General features: G+C 38.9%; 2 protein-coding genes across 3 annotated transcripts; both read left to right on the top strand.

The window, feature by feature from the left end:
- The first annotated feature begins 305 nt into the window (after positions 1 to 305).
- On the top strand, positions 306 to 8,430 carry UMAMIT25 (nodulin MtN21 /EamA-like transporter family protein). Of its 2 annotated transcripts, none has more exons than XM_077362264.1 (7): positions 306 to 561; positions 1,114 to 1,176; positions 1,582 to 1,698; positions 2,030 to 2,279; positions 2,614 to 2,772; positions 3,061 to 3,212; positions 4,735 to 8,430. In XM_077362264.1, exons 1-7 carry the CDS (start codon positions 386 to 388, stop codon positions 5,024 to 5,026), a joined length of 1,209 nt encoding a protein of 402 aa, XP_077218379.1. In that variant the 5' UTR covers positions 306 to 385; the 3' UTR covers positions 5,027 to 8,430. The 2 variants fall into 2 exon arrangements, with proteins under 2 accessions (XP_077218379.1, XP_077218380.1); XM_077362265.1 differs by lacking the exon at positions 4,735 to 8,430 and adding an exon at positions 3,957 to 4,416 and having other exon boundaries at positions 311 to 561.
- LOC143852708 (uncharacterized) lies at positions 8,248 to 20,052 on the top strand. Its single transcript, XM_077362267.1, has 6 exons — positions 8,248 to 8,447; positions 14,396 to 14,777; positions 16,420 to 16,616; positions 16,744 to 16,885; positions 19,190 to 19,349; positions 19,535 to 20,052. The coding sequence occupies exons 1-6, from the start codon at positions 8,374 to 8,376 to the stop codon at positions 19,558 to 19,560; spliced, it is 981 nt and encodes a 326-aa protein (XP_077218382.1). The 5' UTR covers positions 8,248 to 8,373; the 3' UTR covers positions 19,561 to 20,052.
- Positions 20,053 to 21,131: the final 1,079 nt, after the last annotated feature.

The following is a 21,131-nucleotide window of genomic DNA, read 5'->3' as shown; positions in this document are numbered from 1 at the left end:
GATATATTCGCCCCCTTGTTCTTCCCTCTCTCGTATTTATGACTACCCTTTTTACACTGCAAGAAAGCTGAGAAGCGGTTTCGCGTCTAGAGACCTTAGTTAAAAAGAATAGAAATCATTCCTCCATGAGAAGTTGAGAAAAGACGGAACCAAAAAGAAAAAGAGACGTCTCCAAAGAGCAAATCCCAAATCCCCGATGTGTCTGTTTTGTACGCTTTTTTCTGTTAGGCCAATGAGCCGGATATTGATGCAGAACGTCAGGTGCCTTTGTTTCTTCTTCTCCACACCTCTATAAATACTCTGCCCTTGATTTCTTCTCATTCTTGGGCTTTCTTCATCTCTTCTCTTTCTTGGGTTTCTTGTAAGAAAGACAAGAGAGAGAAAAATGTCGAGAGAATTTTTGCCCGCCATTGTCATGGTTTTGGTTCAAGTGGGTTTCGCTGGACTCAACATACTATCGAAACTGGCCATGGATTCTGGCATGAATCCGTTCGTTATGGTCGCATATCGTCAGATCATAGCAACCCTGGTCACAGGCCCTTTTGCTTATTTTTGGGAGAGGTATAAAAATCATGCTGTCAATTACTTTCTTGGACATGATATTCGCAGTTTCTTGTTTTGTTTTTAGTGACTATTTAAGGCTGTTATGAGGTTTTGAAATTTGATTCCATTGGATGTACCAAGTTGGTGCTGAACAAGGTGTAGGACCCCACTGACATAGTAAAGTGGTGTTATCCGATTACTGTCTGATCAAGATCGGACGGCTGTTAAGGTAGCTTAGGCCAAGGATTTGGTATAGGGAACCTTACATAGACAGAGCTCTCTCTCTCTCTCTCTCTCTCAGTCTCTCTCTCTGCGCCCTTAGATTCCCTCTTGTTTATCTTTTCCTGAAAATGGCTGGATTTCCTGCTTTTGTTTCTCAATTTGTCTTCTGAAAATAGTCATTATCAGGAAAATGACAATCAGAATGTTCTGGAATGCTCCAATTTACATGACTCTCTCTCTCTCTCTTGAAATGTCTCATGCTAGTAGATGGCCACATAATGTGACACGTGGCACATATCTATCCGTCCATCTAGCTGCAGTGACATCTGTGTCTTGTGATTGTTTCAGGAAAACCAGAGAGAAGATAACGAAGACTATACTCTTCCAGATCTTCCTATGTTCCATATTTGGGTAAGTTTTTGGTGTATTTTTTCACTAATCTACACCGCCTCTAAGACCCCCGTTCACGTAATTTGCTATAGAGAGATTTATACCGTTCATTTCAAAAGAAGACCTGAACCGTCCATTTCAAAAATCTTTGTTTGGATCATCTAGGACGCGAAAAAGTATCCCATGCGATAATGTCCAATAATATCCGGGATCATTGCTCCAAGGGCTACAGAATGTACGGTTCAGATCAATCTAAGATGATTGAGTTCTTGGTATTAACAAAATTTACGCCCATTTTAAGTGGAAATGCTATTAGCAACCAATGAAAAATATTTAATAAAAAGAAGAGTTCCATTATCAAAACAAGGGGGTGCGGATATGATTTCCTATATGTTACTTAATTAAATTTCTCATTTGATGTTTCAGGGCAACCATGAACCAATGTTTGTATTATCTAGGGCTAAAATATTCGAGCACAACGATTGCATGTGCATTGAACAATCTATTGCCAGCTGTCATTTTCATCATGGCCGTTCCTTTCAGGTATCAATGTGGTCCCACTAGATTTTCTGCTTCATGTTTTAATCAAGGGCAATTGGGCCGTTTATTCATGAAGAAGCCGTGATAGGACAATAATATTTCCAACCCCTTTTGTTTCTCTTTTCTTGAAAACCACACTTATCCTGTGACCCAACCATCTCATGAGCTGTAATTATAAAATAATTGCCAAAAATGTATAGAATTGATATTTCCACCACCTTTTATTATCTTTTCTTAGCCTGAAAACCAGACTCATCAAAGGAGATGGAAATACCATTTCCCTTTTTTAACAGAGGCATAATATCTTTGTATCTCTTTTCATATGGATTTGCAGAATGGAGACAGTGGGTATTAAGAAAGCAGCAGGACAGGCTAAGATTATAGGAACAATATTATGTGTGGGAGGTGCCATGTTGATGACATTTTACAAAGGAGAGCTCATCCATATATGGGAGTCTAATATTCATTGGAGATATGCTATAGATATGAGACACAGAGGCTCCCACAATGGGCAGAACATGGTCCTTGGCTGTATGCTTGTAGTTGGAAGTTGCTTTGGTTGGGCAATCTGGTTTATAATTCAGGTGAGGCTTTACACTTTCTCTTCTCAATCCACAAATGTATTAAAATAGAAACCCAAAGCGAAAGATGATTGTCAGCTTAATGGGCTTAGGATACTTAAATGTTTAACCAGCCATGCCACGATGTGAGGACAAAATTGTTCCAATATTGTTGGGATAATATGTTCCATGTCATCTCAAAAATCATAGTTGGGATAAGGTTAAAATCCTACTAATGGCAAGAGCTTAGACGTAATGAATAGAGCTGCAAAGCTGTTAACATAGACAATAAAGAAAAAGTCCCTCAATTGTTCTGGAAATTTATGTAACACTCCACATGTTTCTTGTCTAATTTCAGGCTAAAATGAGCAAGAACTTTGCATCTCCTTACTCAAGCTGTTCATTAATGACCTTCATGGCAAGCATTGAGTGTTTTATAATAGGAGCATGTGTAGAAAGGAAGGCCTCTGGATGGGCATTGGGTTGGGACATTCGGCTTATCGTATCTTTATACACAGTAAGTTTTGAAAACACTTTGACATTTCAAAAGCAATTTTATTAGGAGTCTTAAACATATTGCCATTAATCATTGATGGTAACATACATTGCTTCTTCTTATTGATTGATTTTCTAGACTGCATGTCATATGATCTTTTCCTTTATAGACTAGTGAATTTAGGAGCCTACATAATGTGTCCAAATTGCATGAGTTTTCGAAGAGATAAGTAGGCAAGTTGGATGATAATTCCTAAGGCAGTTTTTTCTCACTTCTAAATTCTAACTTTTCTTTTTGATGAAAATGAAGGGAATTGTGAACTCAGGAATCTCATTTTGCCTAATGAATTGGTGCATTCAAAGGCGGGGTCCTCTGTTCGTCTCCATGTTTAGCCCGTTGTTGCTCATCATTGTAGCCATATTCGGATGGGCATTCTTAGACGAAAAATTATATGTAGGAAGGTATATCCATTCTCTAGAGTTCTTATTTTTTTCTCTTTTTTTTTTGTCTGATAAGTGAATATCAATCCTGTGACCCCCACATTGCAACCGGTACAAGGCCGTAATTGTTAACACGATCATTTGACGAGTGGTGGTTCCACTAGTATCAAGTTATATACAGTGAAGAAGGGCCTTGAATGAATTATAGAACTCAAAATGCTCCAAAACCTATAACCAAGTCTAAAAAATGGGTTTAAACATGGAGTAAGTCTTCATGATTAGGCTTCAAATGCAGAAGTAGAACCAGATAAGTCCAAGGCATTGGCAACCTATGTTGTGATTCATAACCTCATAATTCTGATTAAGTTGTTATTCATTTAGGCTCCGTTTCTTTCTATGTAGAATGACTGTAAAATTAAGATTTTACGCCCATTTTAAGCGTAAGTTTTGTTTTATGCCCATTTTACGTCAATTCTTTCTCTGAGTCTTAACTCCCATAAACACATGGATTTGATGGGGGTCAATCTATAAGGTTGCGGCATTATGGTCATGGATTGACCTAACTAGGGCTTACCGCACAAAAGGAAGGTACTTATTCTCCATTCTTTCAGTGTAAAAATGGCCAGAAAACAAATTTTATTCTCAATATTGAACTTCAAAATGAGCATAAAATTTGTTTTGCTCCCATTTTTATGTCGAAAGGAACAGTGCCTTAAAATAAAAATTTTGAGCTTAGCTCTTGATTGTTGTTGTTATTGTTTCCAGTGCTGCAGGATCAGCTTTGATAGTTGTAGGATTGTACGCTGTCCTCTGGGGAAAAGGAAAGGAGTTTAAGAAGATATGCAATATTAACGTCAAGACCATGGGAGAGGAGCATGAGGAACGTGCCATTGATTTGCCAATGTATAAGAGTGACTTTCAAGATGAAGAAATTAGCAAAGAAAATGGAAACAGTGGTGTTTGAAGGGAAATTGTAGGGTGAATCAAGAGAGATCATCCAGCTATTCACTCCATTGATTGCTTCAATTTTTGTCATGAGAAGTGAATTAGGGAGAATGGAGAAAGTTGCCTATACTTGAACAATCTCCTAAAATCCAAATAATTGAAAAAGAAACGTTTAACTTGTTTGTTTTCTATTGTTCTCTACTGAATACAATGACTATTTGTATAAGGCTTCAATGCTTGAAAGAGATGTGAGCATAAATGCAAGCTTATCTTACAAAAATGGCCTAAGTTGGAAAAATATCTGTCATTGATACTAAATTGGACTAAGAAAGTATTAAGTTACACTACTTTCAATATAGTTACCTTTAAAAACAAAAAGTAATTCTCAATAGCTCAGATAATTTTTTCTATGAAGCTAGCATGGAATTTGGAGAGGAATAAGGAGCCAAAAAAAAGGATGTCCGAGCTTCATTTAGAAAAACCTTCCTACTAAAATATGTTGTTTCATTTGGAAAATTTTCATGAAAGCTGTAACGATTGATAATAGATTGAAAGATATTTTTATCTCTGTTCCAACCATGTATACTTGTTGTGCTAGGCCGGAGGAAGAGTATCTTGACCGTGTTTCTGTGGATGGTGATATGGCTAGAGCTATATGGAGTTATTTAGCTTCATACGTGGAGGTGCCTATGAATGACAATCAAGCCATAAATGCTAGGCTTATTCAATGGTTTGACTTATCTAGGAGGAAAAGCAAAATATCTTTTGGGTTCGCTTTGAAAGTCATTCCATCCATCATCACTTGGGATATACGGAAAGAAAGATGCTCTAGACGCATGGAAGGTAAGGCCAAAACTATCAATATTATTATCAAGGTGGTGAAGGTATGATGAGCAAACACTCTTTTAAGCCTTCTTCACATTGCTCGTCGATCATGGTTTGGGCCCTTGGGGCTATTGATATGATGCCTAACCTGGCGAAAACTCCTAGGATGTGTCGGGTGAATTGTATGAAGCCTAAGAGGAATGAATTCAAATTGAACACGGATGATGCCTCCAAAGGCAATTCCGGCTTCTCAGGTGGAGGGAGGATTATAAGAATCGACAAAAGTGAGATTTTATTTGCTTTTTGTCGCTTTTATGACAACGGCACTAAGTTGTAGACAGAGACTAGGAGCATGTTAGATGGGCTGAGATGCTGTAAAGTATTTGGTCAATCTAACATTTGGCTTGAAGCAGACAATAAAACCTTGATTGATATGATCATTGACAAGGACCCCCCACGGTCCATTAATTATTACTAGCAAAAAATCCTGTGCCGACAAAGAATTGTTCAGACCACATCATAGGTTGATCTAAACCGTCCATATGATGGAACACAACATAAGTAGGTTGTGCCCGTAAACTAATTTTCATATGCTGATCCTAGCCCTCCAATCTATAGAGGTTTTCATAATTGTTGTTCCTCTGAAGGTGCCCAGAATTCGTCAATATTTTTACATGTGCATTCGTAATATCAAACATTTAGTAATTTGACCAGCACATAGTGAATAAGGAAAAGTAGTTTTTTCGTCATTGTTAGGGGTGCAACTTGGGTCTCAACCCGACCCAACCCGAGGAGCCCATATTTTCCAACCCAACCCGATTTCCAGCCCGACTGGGTTCAACCCGATTTGCAATTTCCTCAACCCGACCCAACCCGATTTCCAATTCGGGTTGGGTCGGGTCGGGTTGACCCGATTTGATATGATATCAATTGTTGACCACCTCAACTGAAGCCGGGTTGTTTTGGATTTTGAAAACCAATAGTAAGTCAACAATAATCAGTTTTTAACTCACAATCGGTTCTCAATATCCAAACCAAACATGGACTAACAATTAACAAAGGGAAATGTTATCCGCACTACTATATTTTGATGATCAAACTCCTCACTTTATTAAAGCACGGTATGGCCTGCACCCGTCCATTGTGGACTGTGGAGACTATTTCAATGTTGAAAAAGAAAAACACATATACAGAACTTCTTCAGATGGAACCCAAATTTCGGTTTCGGGTCGGGTTGCTCGACAACCCAATCCGACCCGACCCGACTCGATTTCCAATTCGGGTTGATTTTTCCCAACCCAACCTAACCGGATTTGCGAAACAGCTTAACCCGACCCAACCCAAATTCGGGTTGAACCCGTCGGGTTCGGGTTGAAGCCGACCCGCTTGGGAACATCCAAGTAACAACGATGATTTCAAATTATATATAGTGCTAATGTCCTCACTACCATATTTTATAATCGCACTCCTCACTTTATTAAAATGAACGGTATGGCCCATACCATAGGATAATCCAAACCGTCCATTAGATGGGCCACTGCCTACATAGGTTGTGCCCGAAAAATAATTTGCATTGGTTGATCCGAACCCTCCGATCTATAGCGGGTTATAGGTTGATCCAAACTGTCCATGTGATGGAACACAACATCAATCGGTTGTGCTCGTAAAATAATTTCCATAGGTTGATCCGAGCCCTCCAATCGATAGAGGTTTCCATAATTGTTGTTCATCTTCAAGTGCCCGGAATCTGTCAATATTTTGTAAGTGTCCTGCATGAGTAATAACAAGTGGTTCTTTCGTCATTGTCATATGTCTTTACCTCTTCTTGGTAGTTTTTTTTCGTAATTGTCATAGACAGGTACCCCGGGTCGGTACTTTTCGTATGTAGATTACGATTTTACCCTAAAATAATTTCTTATAAAGATATCAAGAAAGGGGTTAATGGTAAAAGAGTAATGTTGATGTGTAAATCTCACATAAAAAGAGAAGAAATTTCTTTTTTCTCTAGCTATATAGTAGTAGAATCCTTATTTTTTGGTAGTTACCAAAGTTCAGCCAAATCAAAAGATCCATCAGCCACCCCTTCCCGTATGATTGAGGATCAATTCTCCTCAAAATTGGATCATGGTGACCCTAGCAATTCTTTTCAAATCCAGTTTAATGCTAATCTCTTTGCTGCCCTTGAAAATGTTTCCACTCAGAATGGATGATGATGATTCTTGGCAAACAGTTAGAAAGAAAAAAGGAGAGTCTTTGGTACTTCTCCAACATGTATTCTGCCATTCCTCTCTAATCTATCCCATAAAGCAAATTTTGGGGTTTTGGATGCCGCAGGGAGTTAATCAGCCTTTCCTTGCATGAAATCGCTTGCTTTGGTTTCAGTGTTTTGGATTGACTCCCCCTTTTGTTATTTAAGCTTTGTTAGTTTGTTTTAATTCTTCTTGTTGTTTTTTCACCGCCACAATTACCGCGAGCAAACATATTAATGACGAGGAACGCATTTTTGCTTTGCTATGCTACTAATACTTGTATTTGCTCTGCTATTCTGCCCAAGCCTGGCTGAGGAAGAGTGAATAGGAATCCATTTTCTGAAAGATCCTGGCTTTCGTGCTTTGGTGGGTCGTCCGAGATCCTTTCGATGACCTATGTTGTGTTGAAGGGATATCTATATGATCCGATCGATTGCGCAAGGAGTTCTATTAGCAGGATAAGGGATTCCGAGTCTTTTGTTGATCAGGCGACACCCGGATTTGAACTGGGGAGAAAGGATTTGCAGTCCCCCGCCTTACCGCTCGGCCATGCCGCCAAAACGATACAAAATAGATATTTTCACTGTCCTTCTGTTCCCTCCTATATGTGGGAGTTTCTGTATTGCCCTATCTTGTTGGGGTTGGCTTTTCAAGCTTCATGTATATCTTTTCAAAATAAAAATAACGATAGGCCCTAGTTACCATCAAGACCATTGATACTATGTGTAAGATCAATCACTACAAAAATCAACTGTTTAGATTTTGCTAGCGAAATCACTTGATGGATCAAAGAACCTAGGTTCATCAAATTAAGTTGTTCTAAATGATAGTATGGCCTGGCCACAAGTGGGCCCAGTGAGTCGTTTTAGGACATTCCATTAAGTATCAAATCAAAATCGTTGATAGGCACATATAACATTAACATAGGCCCAGATCGGTCATAGATAGGGCCCACTATGCAATAGTTGGCGTGCCCCGTCCTATAAAACTTTTCGGTGTCCTTTGCGTCTCTCTCTCTCTCTCTCTCTCTCTCTCTCTCTAAACTTGGTTTGTGGAACTTTCTTCATGTTTCTTTTTCTGGACCCCTCTCTCCTTTGAAACAAGCCAAACCAGCAAAAAAAGCCCAAATCCCTCTCTGAAATTCGAGTTTTAGAAGTGGCGGGATGGCGATGAAGGTGGAAGCGGAGGCTTCTATCTCTGAGCTGCCTCTCTCTCAAACCGACATCAATTGGGACAGGTCGCTTTTCTCTATTCTACTTTTTTTCTTCTTCTTTTATTATATTTGTTTCAATCTTCTCTGCATATTTCCCGTATTTTTCTACTTTTTTTTCTCTAGATTAAGACATGGGTTTTCTTCCATATTGTTCATGACTATTCCTTCCTGTACTTTCTCTTCTCGTTTTTTTTTTTTTTTTTTGGGTTTTTTTTTTTTAAATTCTCTATTACTTTGCATTTGCTTAAATTTTCACTTTAGTTGCTGTTCATGTCTCAGATTAACTAAGTAGGTTTGCTTCCATTTTTATCAGGACTATTCCTTCCTGTACTTTCATATCTTTCTTTTTTCGAGTTTTTTTATTCCTTCTTGCTTTGCATTTGCGTAAATTTTCATTTTACTTGTTGTTTATGTCTCAGATTAACTAATTCAAGTATTGGTTTACTGTTGGTAGGATATAATTGCGACCATTTCGTACGCAGAACCTAACCCATTGGTCGGTCTTAACAGGTGTTATTACATTAATAAGTATGTCGAGTCATTCCAAATCATGATTTTTAGTACTTGTTAGGTGCTCCATTTTCCCATTGAGGCCTTTTACTTCCTGTAAAAAGGAAGAAGAGAGCAATGAGACGTGAACAGGAAGAACAGAGCAAAGAGAGGAAACTTGCAGTTGGATAGAATTCTGCTTACCTTCAATGGTTGCAGGGTCTCTATTATATAGAGATTGAGCTACACTTACTTTGGGCAACGCTCAATCAAGATATATTTACAATAAATGCATTCTAAGATTATTGTGTTACTGATTTACGAACAGTCAATCAATTAAGATAATTACTATATGAGATTTTTCTCAAATAGGAAAAGAGATTGGTCTAAGGCAAACTCTTAAATTGGAAACAAGGTGGGTTTTTATTCATGGATGGATCTTGAAGAGAATCTCAAGACGCGTTTATACGAAGTATCATGTTGAGTTTGCCACGAAACCATATGAATTGTTTCACAAGGAGACTCTTAGTCAAACCATCATCTAGTTGATCATTTGTGCTGAAAAATGATTCTCTTTGAGCCACTCATTCACAAACAAAATAATAATGAACCTTGATATACTTACCATTAAAAAAAATGAACCTCGATTTATTTCTTCCTAACATGAAAGGCTGGATTAGCTACCAAATAGGTAGCACTTATGCTGTCACAATATAGCCATGGGGCCCCAGGATGAGGAATGACGGGATCTTTTAGAAGTAACTATATCTAACGGATGTCTATTGTAGCAGAGGCAAGGACACGTTACCCGGACTTAGTACTGGAGCGAGCGACGATTGGCTATTTCTTGGAGCTCCATAAAATTAAGTTGGGATCAAGAAAAATTCAGCTGCTTGTGGTGGAGCACCTATCATTTGGTGAGCTGGCCCAATTAGCACTGGAAAAAGCCATACATGAGACATCGTGTGAGAAAAAAAACATAAGCCCGTGGCCAAGCGATCCTCTGAGATATCAAAGAATTCTCTTGACAGCTTCCAAATGAGTTGTCATTGGTTCGTGCATAAATTGAAAAATCTGATTAACCACATAGGAGAGATTAGGCCAAGTCAAAATAAAATACTACATAACCCCAACAATGTTGCGGTATGAAGTGGCATTAGAGAACAGTATACCCGTATGAGCTGATAACTTGAAAGAGCAGGCCGATGAGGAGCGGATAACTTGAAATCACAGACTGATGGGGTGGATACAAGTTTGGCATCAATCATGGTCGAGCGACGGAGGGGATCAAGGGCATACTTGGTCAGTGCAATTGTTAGGGTGCTATCCTTGCTTGTAACTTCTATTCTGATCTTGCATATCAAAACATCTAGAGAGGCAAGAGAGAAGTGATTGAATGCTTGTGTTGTCTCTTCAGGTGATGATAATATCATCGACACAGGTAAGAAGTTATATAGAGTCATGTTGTGAGTTACATATAAATAGAGAAGAATCACTTGGGGAGCAATGCAGTCCTTGTTCACAGAGGGTGGAGTTAAAGTGCAGAAACGATGCCCTGGGGTCTGTTTGAGACCATAAATTGCTTTGTAAAGTCGACAGACATGACTTGGCTATGTGGGATCTACAAATCAAGGAGGTTGTTGCATATTTACTTCTTCGTGACGGTTCCCATAAAGGAAGAAATTGCCAACATCGAGTTGACGGAGAGGCCAATGGCTTGCACATGCAAGGGACAGACTAAGCCGAATAATAGGTTCCTTAACAACTAGAATTATAGTATCCTCAAAGTCAATGACATAGTGCTGGTGAATCCCTTTGCAACAAGTCTTTCCTTATGTCGATCAACTATGCTGTCAGATTCTAGCTTTGTTTTAAATCCATTTGCAGCCAATAGGGTTGACGTGAGGTGATGGTGGAACTAAGGTCCATGTGTGGTTGCAAAGAAGGGCATTGAATTCGTTTTCAACAACGAGTCTCCAATGAGCATCTTTGAGGCTTGGGTAAAACATGTGTGGCCAGGGGTGGCATTCATGATAGAGAGAAAACATTGAGGTAGGGGGTGCTTGGTCGAGAGAAGAACTTTGGGCTTCCTGATTCCATCCTTTAACTGAGTAGCCTCCCCACAAAATCTAGGCAACGATGAGTTGTGTAACGCGCATCTCACCATATCCATGAGAGTACGACTTCATCTCTCAGCTACAACATTTTGCTCGGGTGCACCCGATATTGTATATTGAGCGATGATACCTTTATCCTGCAAATATAAGGATACTGCACCTGTATTGTGACCTGCTTCAGTTTTTTATTACCGTAGTTATTCTCCACCTATATTGGACCTCACAATTTTAATCTTTAAGTCTAGTTGATTCTCGACTTCCGCCTTATATATTTTAAACATACCATAGGCTTCTGACTTTCACAAATGAGATAAATATCTTCATAACAAGAAAAGTCATTGACAAATGCAATGAAATATCTTTCTCCACTAACACTCGAGTTGAAAAGGGGGGAAATGCCAAAATTTGTTTAATCCATGTCAATGAATCTGACTTTAGAAAAAAAAAAACTAGTTAGATTGTCCAGAATCACTCAAAATACATAAGTGCTTTCCTAGAAAGAAACTAGTGTATCAAATCGATCCCTCCGTTGGGCTGACTCAATAACTTATGGTATTAATGTTTTTCCAACATGAGGCTAGTCAGATGATAAACAGAACACTAAGGCAATGTCTGGCAGCCAGGAATTTTTTGTCATGATAAATCGGTTTCTCTGAGTGGTGAGAGGGGTAGGGCAGTGGGAGAAGGAGAGAGATTTGTGAGGGCACGAATGAGATGAGCCTGAAAAGTGGCTAAAAATAAGGAAAACGTCAATCCTATTTTGAGTAGAGTTTTTTGTTTCCTGATTTTTACCCCTTCTCATCACTTGGACGCACTAGTTTCCTTATTTTTGTTTCCTTCTTTTTAGCCACTGCACCCTCATTTCCACTTGGAGACACCGATTTATCATGGAAAAAAAATATTCATGGTAGCCAAACATGCCAAAAAGGTATTCACACCATTGGGCAGAAGAATTCCTCAAGTCAATCTTCTGCGTCCAACTCCCTCATACCGTCTATTTACACAAGGAAACAACTCTTAGTTTGGGTTAATCATTACATAGGATAAACAGACCCCACCAAAAGTGATCTTAAACAATGAACAATGCATGTACATAAAAGCAGGAATTGTAAAACACAAAAGCAATTCATTGTTAATCATCATGATCACAACTTGATCCATTTTCACAGATTATACCAAACAGTTTACGTCACAACATGCAGTTAAAGCTTCAAGAAAACACAATTAAGATCAGGAGTTGCAGGTAATAAGAACAAAAGATAAAAAAAAAAAACCACCTCAGTTAAGTCTCAAAACATTAATAGGGTTTGGAATCTCCCACCCTCAGGCCTATAGAGGTATCTGTTCACTAACTGCCACAAAAAAGGTATAAAGAAGACAAACTAGGGTTAAGCAGGTTCCAGAAGGGCTTGAGCCTTTACAGAAGGGTCTAACTGGGTCATAGATGGGCACAAATAGCTTCCAGAATGGTCGCTAAGATCCTAGGATCACTTTGTTGCTGAATGGCATGACAATTCTATCGGAAGATCTCTTATTAGGCATTGAAACAGTCCAGAAATGTTCCATAGCCAAAAGCCCAAGCCAAAACAGGTCCACAATGGTGTCAAACACCAGAAACTGCTCCCAGCTAGCCTCCTAGGTACTGAACCAGACCAAAAACGACCCGAAACAAAATCTGTTTGAGTTTAAATTGCAAGAATCAGGAATCGAAATCGACATCCTATTCTGACCCAAATTTTGGCACGTCTCCCCCTTTAATTATGCCCCAGTCTCATTTCTGGCCCCCTGATTCCCTTCATTTTTGGAACCAAACGCCGGAGTCCGGCTGAATCAGAAAGGGATGTTGATTCCAATTCCTGATTCCAGCAATCCAAACACACTCTCTGGGCCTTGAACCCATCAAAAAATTGTCCAAAACCTAAAAAGACTTTGAACTGATCCCGAAAACTTTGAGGCAGCCCTAAAATGGCCCAAATCAGACGATTCAGACTGAATCGGCCTCAAATGGCGTAAACCAGCCCTGAAGTGGTGCCAAATAACCTAAGTGTCCTTAAAAGGCTTGAACCAACCATAGGTCACTGGGCACTGAACTGATCATAAACCAATTCCCTGGACCAAAAACTTTGTCCAAAAATGGTCCAGCGAAAACTGGCTCAACCGGGCCGACAAATCCCGCCCAACTTCATGTCCATGAAACACACAGTCAAAATGCGTTTTGGAAACTCATGTACGATCCGAGAGCACCAAGACATGCTATAGAAAACGTGCCACCAAAATAATGCCACATGCTTCATGTGCTGAGCCCAATGCCGACCTTAATCGGGCCGTTGTCTTGCCGGTCGAACAGACCAGAATTTTTTTTCTTACAAACTATAACTCCTCACTGCATGCGCTACCCTCCACCATTATTTCTGGCCGATTGCCAGAAAGGGTCGCCAGAGCCCAGTAGTCACTGCTATGTCGCTGGAGTTGATCCGCCCACCATTTACCAATAGCGACTGTTTTCAAAGTAATGTTCGATTTTGACGAAAATTGCAAAACAGATCTTTTTATGCATTATGACAGCCTAAACAAGGCTCTGATACCAACTGCTGGTCTAGTGATCCAACGATCAATATGTGGAAATGATATTGATCTTTGTTGTCGGTAATGCATATTAAACACAAAGTTAAGTAAAAGCTCTCGAGTCCCTTGTGCCATGATCATGGGATGTCAGCCGGAGAATCTGAACCTCTTTTCTGACTTTTCTCCTTTCCTTGCTCTGGTATGGTCCTTGCTCTAGAATGATGGGTGTTTCTCTTCTTGTGTGGATTCAAGAAGACTAAACGAGTTTTGTAATGTGATTGAGATTTGAGAGTGAGGACCAAGGCTGTATTTATAAAGCCGACAATTGAATTTCCTATCACAACTCTAATGTAATTTGGTAGACTTCCATCCATTCACATTTCTCCCTCACACCTATTGTTTCGGCAAGGTCGGGTTGGTCAATGGATCTGGCCCACAACACTAACTAATAGTGACAATTTAGGCCTTTGGAAGGCCACCTAATGAAACTTATTGCAGAAAAATGATGAAACCTAAGAAGTCAATAAAACATTTGTCGTGAAGATGACTCTCAGGCTTCTACTACTTTCTTCTAGGCAGGGTCCTTATACTCCTCTTTGCTGAATATGCTTCGTTTGAAAATTATTAGATGCAAATACCCATATCTTTGGCATCTCATATTGTTTCCCCTTCCGGCAATGTCAATTTTTTTTTATAAGTACAAATTTTCTTATCTACCTTTAATTTGTGAAAAGAAGCAGGGTTTTGCCATGCATAGTGTTGGAAATGCTTACTATATTTTTCCCTGGCACTGGGCTTTAGGTTGGACAAGACGAGGTTTCATTTTATTGGAGCTATTCTCTTTACTGCCCAATCTGCCTTCTTACACCCAATAGCAGTTGTGAAGACGAGAATGCAAGTGGCTGAAGCTACATTTGCTCACATGTCTGGTAGATCAGTGTTTAGGAATATATTAAGAAAAGATGGAATTCCTGGTGTTTTCAGAGGTTTTGGTACTTCTGCTGTTGGATCATTGCCTGGTAGAGTATTGGCTTTGACTTCACTTGAAGTTTCAAAAGAAATGATGCTGAAATCCACCGAGGGTTCCAATATGCCTGAGGCAACACGTATTGCTGTGGCAAATGGAGTGGCAGGAATGCTGTCAAATATAGTTTCTTGTGTCTATTATGTTCCTCTGGATGTGGTAAGTTCATTCTTTCCTCTTACTTTCTTTTTTATGTGTTTCAGAATTTCGATATTGCTTTTAGTTTCATTATATAGTTTTTTTATCATTAGCAATGAAAATTATATATTACCCTCTTATTATTTTCTAATTAATCGATGTGTTCATTAAAACTTATTATTTGACCAAAGTGTTTCTTCTCCTAATTGATAGAAACATGTTTCCAATCAAAAGTGTTTCTAAGGGATACCTTGGATAAGGTATTTAAGGGATCGCTCAAAAACACGGTGTGGGGGGGGGGGGGGGCTCACATTGTTTGTGTGATGCAAACCATTCATTTGATGGCATAGATAGGGTGTGCCCAAAAAGTCAGCTCCATAGGATCATCCCAACCCTTCGTTTTGTGGAGGTTAAAATGGACGGGCATAAACCTCCATAAATCTGTCCATTTTTAACCTCCACAAATCAAAGGGTTGGGATGATCCTATGCAGCTGATTTTTCGGGCACACCCTATCTATGTCAGGGCCTATCAAATGAATGCTTTGGATCACCCCAACAATGTGCCCCCCTGTGTTTTTTGAGCGATACCTTATCTAAGGTATCCCTTAGAAACACTTTCCTGATATATCAATGCCACTTTACATCAAGAAAATTATCGAAATACCCTTTAGTGCAAAAATGAAAATTAATTTTTCCTTCAGGGTGTGCGTCATGCACATTAGTTCGTTGGGTGTGGATATTGCCAGAGTATGAGGCATTTGCTTGATATGGTCAAAGGATTGAGCTACCACCATAAAACCTGGCAAAATCTTATGATCCTCGCCATCACCAGCACACCTCCCGTATATCAGTACATCAACTCATGACTCGTCATCCAATATTGATATCAAGTAATCAAACATTATCAATGGAAAAGGAAGAACACTGATATCGAGCTTTAAAGGCCTCACTTTTATCTTTGGCATTGCCATAGTTAACAATAAAGTGTTTGTTTATGTGCCTCGCTCGTGAGTGCTGTCTGCTACTGCTTAATCTACATCACGTTGCATTGTAAATGGGCTATCTCCAAGATGACTAGATTGGTAGAGGGCTTGGTCTAGCTCGCACATATTGTTAGTTTGAAATTTCACATTAAAATTAACAGATCTGATATCTTTGCTAACTTGGAACTGATTTAGACTTCTATTCTAACAGTTTTAATTTTATTTATTCTTTCTCAATACATTGAGTGAGCCTGGCGTCAAATGGGCATTCTTTTTCTATTCTTGTCTATCGAAGGTTCCGAAACTATGCAGATGTTAACGACTGTCACAAGGTCTGGCAAGTTTAAAGATTTATCTATAAGTCAAAATAGCCAAGCCATATTGGGATTTGCAATATCTTCTCATGAAATGTGAGGACACTTTGACTAGGCGAGCTTCTCAGCTAGTGTTTGCTTAGTTGGTTTTATCTTTGTATAGGTGTCCTACACTCCTGCTCGTGCCTCTTTTGTCATATAGTATATCCAATCATCTGCTTTTGAATAGTGCTATTTCTGCAAAGGAAACAATTTCTAAAATCTCAGGTCATCCAAGATTTCTTGTATTCTCTTTAGAATCATGTAAATGTAGCTTTGGTTCTTCTTTTTTCCTGCTCTTACAATCTGTACATGTATTTTTTCAGGTTTGCCAGAGATTAATGGCCCAAGGTCTTCCGGGAATGAACACTTATAATGGTCCCTATGATGTTGTTCGAAAAGTGGTCAGGGCAGAGGGGTTTCGTGGTCTATATAGAGGCTTTGGGGTAACAATCCTGACCCACTCTCCAGCATCCGCACTTTGGTGGGGTGCCTATGGTTCAGCTCAGCATGTCATTTGGAGGTATGAAGAAATAAGTCAATTAGTTGAACCCATAACTCATATTTTTTCTTTGTAGGTCTAATTTTCGTTGTTACCAACATTTCGATTGATTTTTCTTTTTTCTTTTTTCTTTTTTTATATATATTAGGAGCTTGGGCTACGGAAACGATGCAGAGAAAAGGCCATCCCATTTGGAGATGGTGGCTGTCCAGGCTACGGCAGGAACAATAGCCGGTGCTTGTTCGTCAGTTATTACCACTCCAGTAGACACAATAAAGACCCGACTTCAGGTGAAGCACACTACACCCAAGACACATTAAAACATCGGCATTTAGAGTAAATACACTGTCCAAAAAAGTGGGGCCACCTGTCTAGATGATCTAACACATTCATTTGTTGGACCCCACCGCAAAATAGGTCATAGCTATCTGTGGTGGGGTCTAACAAATGAATGTGTTAGATCGTCTAAATAGGTGGGCTCCCACTTTATTTTTTTGGGGTAATATATTTACACTGAAATGCAGGCCCGCTTATCGTATAAAATCTCTTGGAACAACTCAGAAGTTGTTGGATATGCTTAGTAAATGTTTGACACTTGGTACTATTTTCAGTTCTCTGTTTCCTTCCCATCTGCTTTGTTTCATTTTTTGGGTGAATAGGTTGCGAAAGAGCAAACCAGATGCTTGCAAGTTTGAATAGTAAGGACCTGTTCATTTCAGATTGTGACAACTGATTGTTAGCCCCAGATTGGTTTTGGGCTCACAATTGGTTGGCATAATTAAAACTGTTGAGAGAAGAATGGAGAGTTAGAGAAGAAACTCCCCCTCACTAATGTATTTATTTAAAGAGAGATAAGTACAATTACAACTATGCCCTCAGGCTTATTACATATATCCAACACTCCCCCTCAAGCTGGAATGTAGATATTATACATTCCTAGCTTGCTACAAATATTATTCAACTTCGACTTAGGCAAGGGTTTTGTGAAAATATCTGCTAACTGGTCCACAGATCGAGTAAAAGAAACATGTATCTCGCCCTTATGGATTCTCTGACGAATAAAATGGATTCTCTGACGAATAAAATGGCAATCAACCTCTATATGCTTGGTTCTCTCATGGAAGACGGGATTGGTGGCTATGGTGATCCTGTGGGTCAGAAACCCTAGGGCTCTGATACCATGTTGAGAGAAGAATGGAGAGAAGAAAAGTGACTTAGAGAAGAAACTCCCCCTCACTAATGTATTTATTTAAAGAGAGATAAGTATAGTTACAACTATGTCCTCAGGCTTATTACATATATCCAACAAAAATGAACATGGCCTTAGTAATACAACAATTTTACTGATTGGCTATTATATTAATGAGGGTGATTTATCACCCAAACCCAAACCCAAACCAGGGCTTTGCTTCTTCACAAGTGTTAGAAAAACCTAATATGCAAATTACCTCTTTCTTAGATTTGAATCCAACTGCACAGCCGCATGTGAATTTTATAATGTAAAAGGTCTGTCAAGATACCAAACACTTCATCACAAATAAAAAGACTGGGGACATTAGTTTTGGTTGAACCTCCTAATGACATTTATTGTTATTGTTACTCTTTTGGTTGTTAATATCAAGAGTGCCATGCTATAGATCTAGTCACATGGCATGGACATAGATGCCAACTTACTTGAACTAGACTGGATACTAAATTCTAAGAACACCAGGGGGGGGGCTCGGTATCCTAATAGCTTTTCCTTGACTGCACCCTCACAATGGGATGGTAGAACTAAAAATGAACCCTTGTTTCTCAATATACTTGGAGCAACCCATATCTTAACTGCACCCACCAAGAGAGATATTGAACCTACAAAGAATCCTTGCTCCTTGCTCCTTTATGTAACGGAGAAGCAAGTATGAAACTGACATCCAAATCTCCAATGTCTGGGCTTAGGTATTTAGCCTCCACCAATGTAGTATGCTACCATTTGCGGGTCTGAATAAGCATGATCAATTGCCAGGGTGCCTATGAAAAATTTATAGTTCCCCTGTGGTTCCTGATTATTTAAACAATAAGAGGATAAGACAAACAAAAGGGCGTGGAAATGTTGTCATTTTTTGGAAAACACAAAAGGGTTTCGCAATGCTGGAAAAGGGGTGGAAATATCATTCCCTAAATAAAAAGGGAGATGATATTTTCATCCCTCTGCAGTACGCATTCGCCCCCTTTTAACGTGATTTGACGTCAAAAAGCGTTAAAGTTGCCCTCTGTTCACATTATAAGGGGGCGAATGAGTACTGCAGAGGGGTGAAAATATCATCTCAATAAAAAACACAAAAGAAGTGAATCCTCAAGTCCTGTTTATTTCTCTTTCTGTTGCACTACATTTTTCATCCTGCAGAGTTTGTGCGCCTGATGTAATTTGCTAATAGACACAATGTCGCAGCACATGTAACTGTCAGTTTTCTTGAGCATATACATTAGTATATAGATACTGCCCAAAACACTTTACTCGAATGCTTGGTATATCTGTGTGAGCGGTGCCGATGTGTCGTATTCTTACTCATTGACCATACTTATTTATAATTACTTGGATTTCATTTTCACAGGTTATGGATAATTATGGTGCTGGAAGGCCGTCGGTTATCAAAACGACAAAGAAACTCCTCAGGGAAGATGGGTGGAGAGGCTTCTATCGAGGGTTTGGACCGCGATTCCTGAATATGTCACTTTGGGGGACTTCGATGATCGTTACATACGAATTAATAAGTGAGTCATAATTCAGTTCATGCCTTTCTAAGATCCCACTTATACTGGCTTCTTTTTTATTTTATTTTTAAAATTTTTTAATGGCCACTTATACTGGCTTCTCAAAAGAGAAACCTTCAAAGTTAAGTCATCTTCAGTTTATCATCTGAATTACTTATGTTCGTTGTGTTTTTCTGTTTTGATAGAGAGATTATCAGTGAAGCACGTGTGAGGCATTCCAGTCTACGAAATAGCTCATGGGCATTACAATACTCTATTATAACAGGATTCAGTTTTTCATTCCAAAAGGGAGATTTTTTGCGCAACAGCTGAGACTACAGCAGGTAGAGGGTGTGTTGCTTCTTGATTCTTCCCATCCAGACTTCAGTGGCATTCAACACCTCATTTAATTTTGGTGATGAGATGGTCCTTTAGATAGTACCATAGGTGGCATCACTATTGGAAATGAGTTTTTACGAATGACCACCTATAGCTTAGCTTATTTTGTTTCCGAAATATTAAAAGACTCACCTACTGCTGCCCATTCTTTTGAAAAGACCACCTGACATTAGTTTCCTCCTAATGGAAACCCTAATGACAGTTGACTTTGACTCCAAAAGAGATGAAGATGACATTTGTAGTGTGAAAAGGGAGGAATTCCTTCAGTTGTAAATTTAAATTTGGTTATTCATTGTCCTTAATGAAATCAATTTAGTTTAACAAATCTCATTTAGTTATATAAAACCCTATTACCTACAAATCCATAACCCATTTCATAAAACCCATTGTTTTAAATATCATGATATATGATATGATATAGGCACTCCTATATCGATATATTGCCCGATATAACCTGGCTATCTCAAGTATGGTCGGGTTGGGTTTATAAAATAACCTGGCTAGGGTTTAGAAATCCTGGGTATCGTACAGGTCGGGTTGGGTTTAAAGGGAAAAAAAAATCCGAAACCCAAATCGTGACCCAACTATAATCTCTTGAATAACATGACAAATTCTTTTCCAGTTTTGTGATGCTTACCAATGTTGGCACTATCATGTTTTAATAATTGCACAAACTCGGCTTGCCTTTTCTATTTTTAATTAGCTTCTGAGAGCTTATTGAGATACGATCTTTGAAATTAGTCATTGTCCTGAGCTAAAACATTAAAAACTCGACCCGACGAGACTCGAGATAGATAATTTCTCGTATAGGGTAGGGTAACTCTAATGAGATGAATTAAGTAGGGCTAGTATGTTTGAAAATATGAAATTGGGGATTTTTTTGATAATTTTATTTTCCTCCGTGACATGGGTTAAAAGTTAAAGAAGAAGAGATGGTGGTCTCGGTTGATAATTGATTTTTGGACTCAAAATTAAACTCAATTCGAGTCCAATAATCGAATTACCTAAGATTTTAATATGTTACGCAAATAACGTATGAAACTATCAATCCTCTAAAGTTGAATATGATTACTTGCGAATATTGATTTCTTAAAAGGAGACTTGAATGCCTGTGATCATGCCCTCAGAGAACCAAAGACTTACCTTTTACCATTGATGGTGAAAATGAGTCTGTGCTGAGTTCCTCATTAAAATAAATAAACTTATCTACAAATAATGGCAAATTATTGAATACGTGGCAGTGCGTCCAGCCGTTTATTTTTGCAAGCTAATTATATTCATTAATCCTATCACTGAACACGTGGCAGTGGGCCAGCCGTAAACAATGGTTTCTTTAAATAAGAAAAGAGGGAGTGGCTTTTTCGACATTTTGAAGAAAAGAAGGTTCTATTCTTCGAAAAAAGT

Source organism: Tasmannia lanceolata, unplaced genomic scaffold, assembly GCF_043159265.1.
Source record: "Tasmannia lanceolata isolate RefF3 unplaced genomic scaffold, GAP_Taslan_0.1 ptg000019l, whole genome shotgun sequence".
NCBI lineage: Eukaryota > Viridiplantae > Streptophyta > Magnoliopsida > Canellales > Winteraceae > Tasmannia > Tasmannia lanceolata.
The sequence above is the reverse complement of the archived record's forward strand: the minus strand, read 5'-3'. Positions and strand labels throughout refer to the sequence as shown.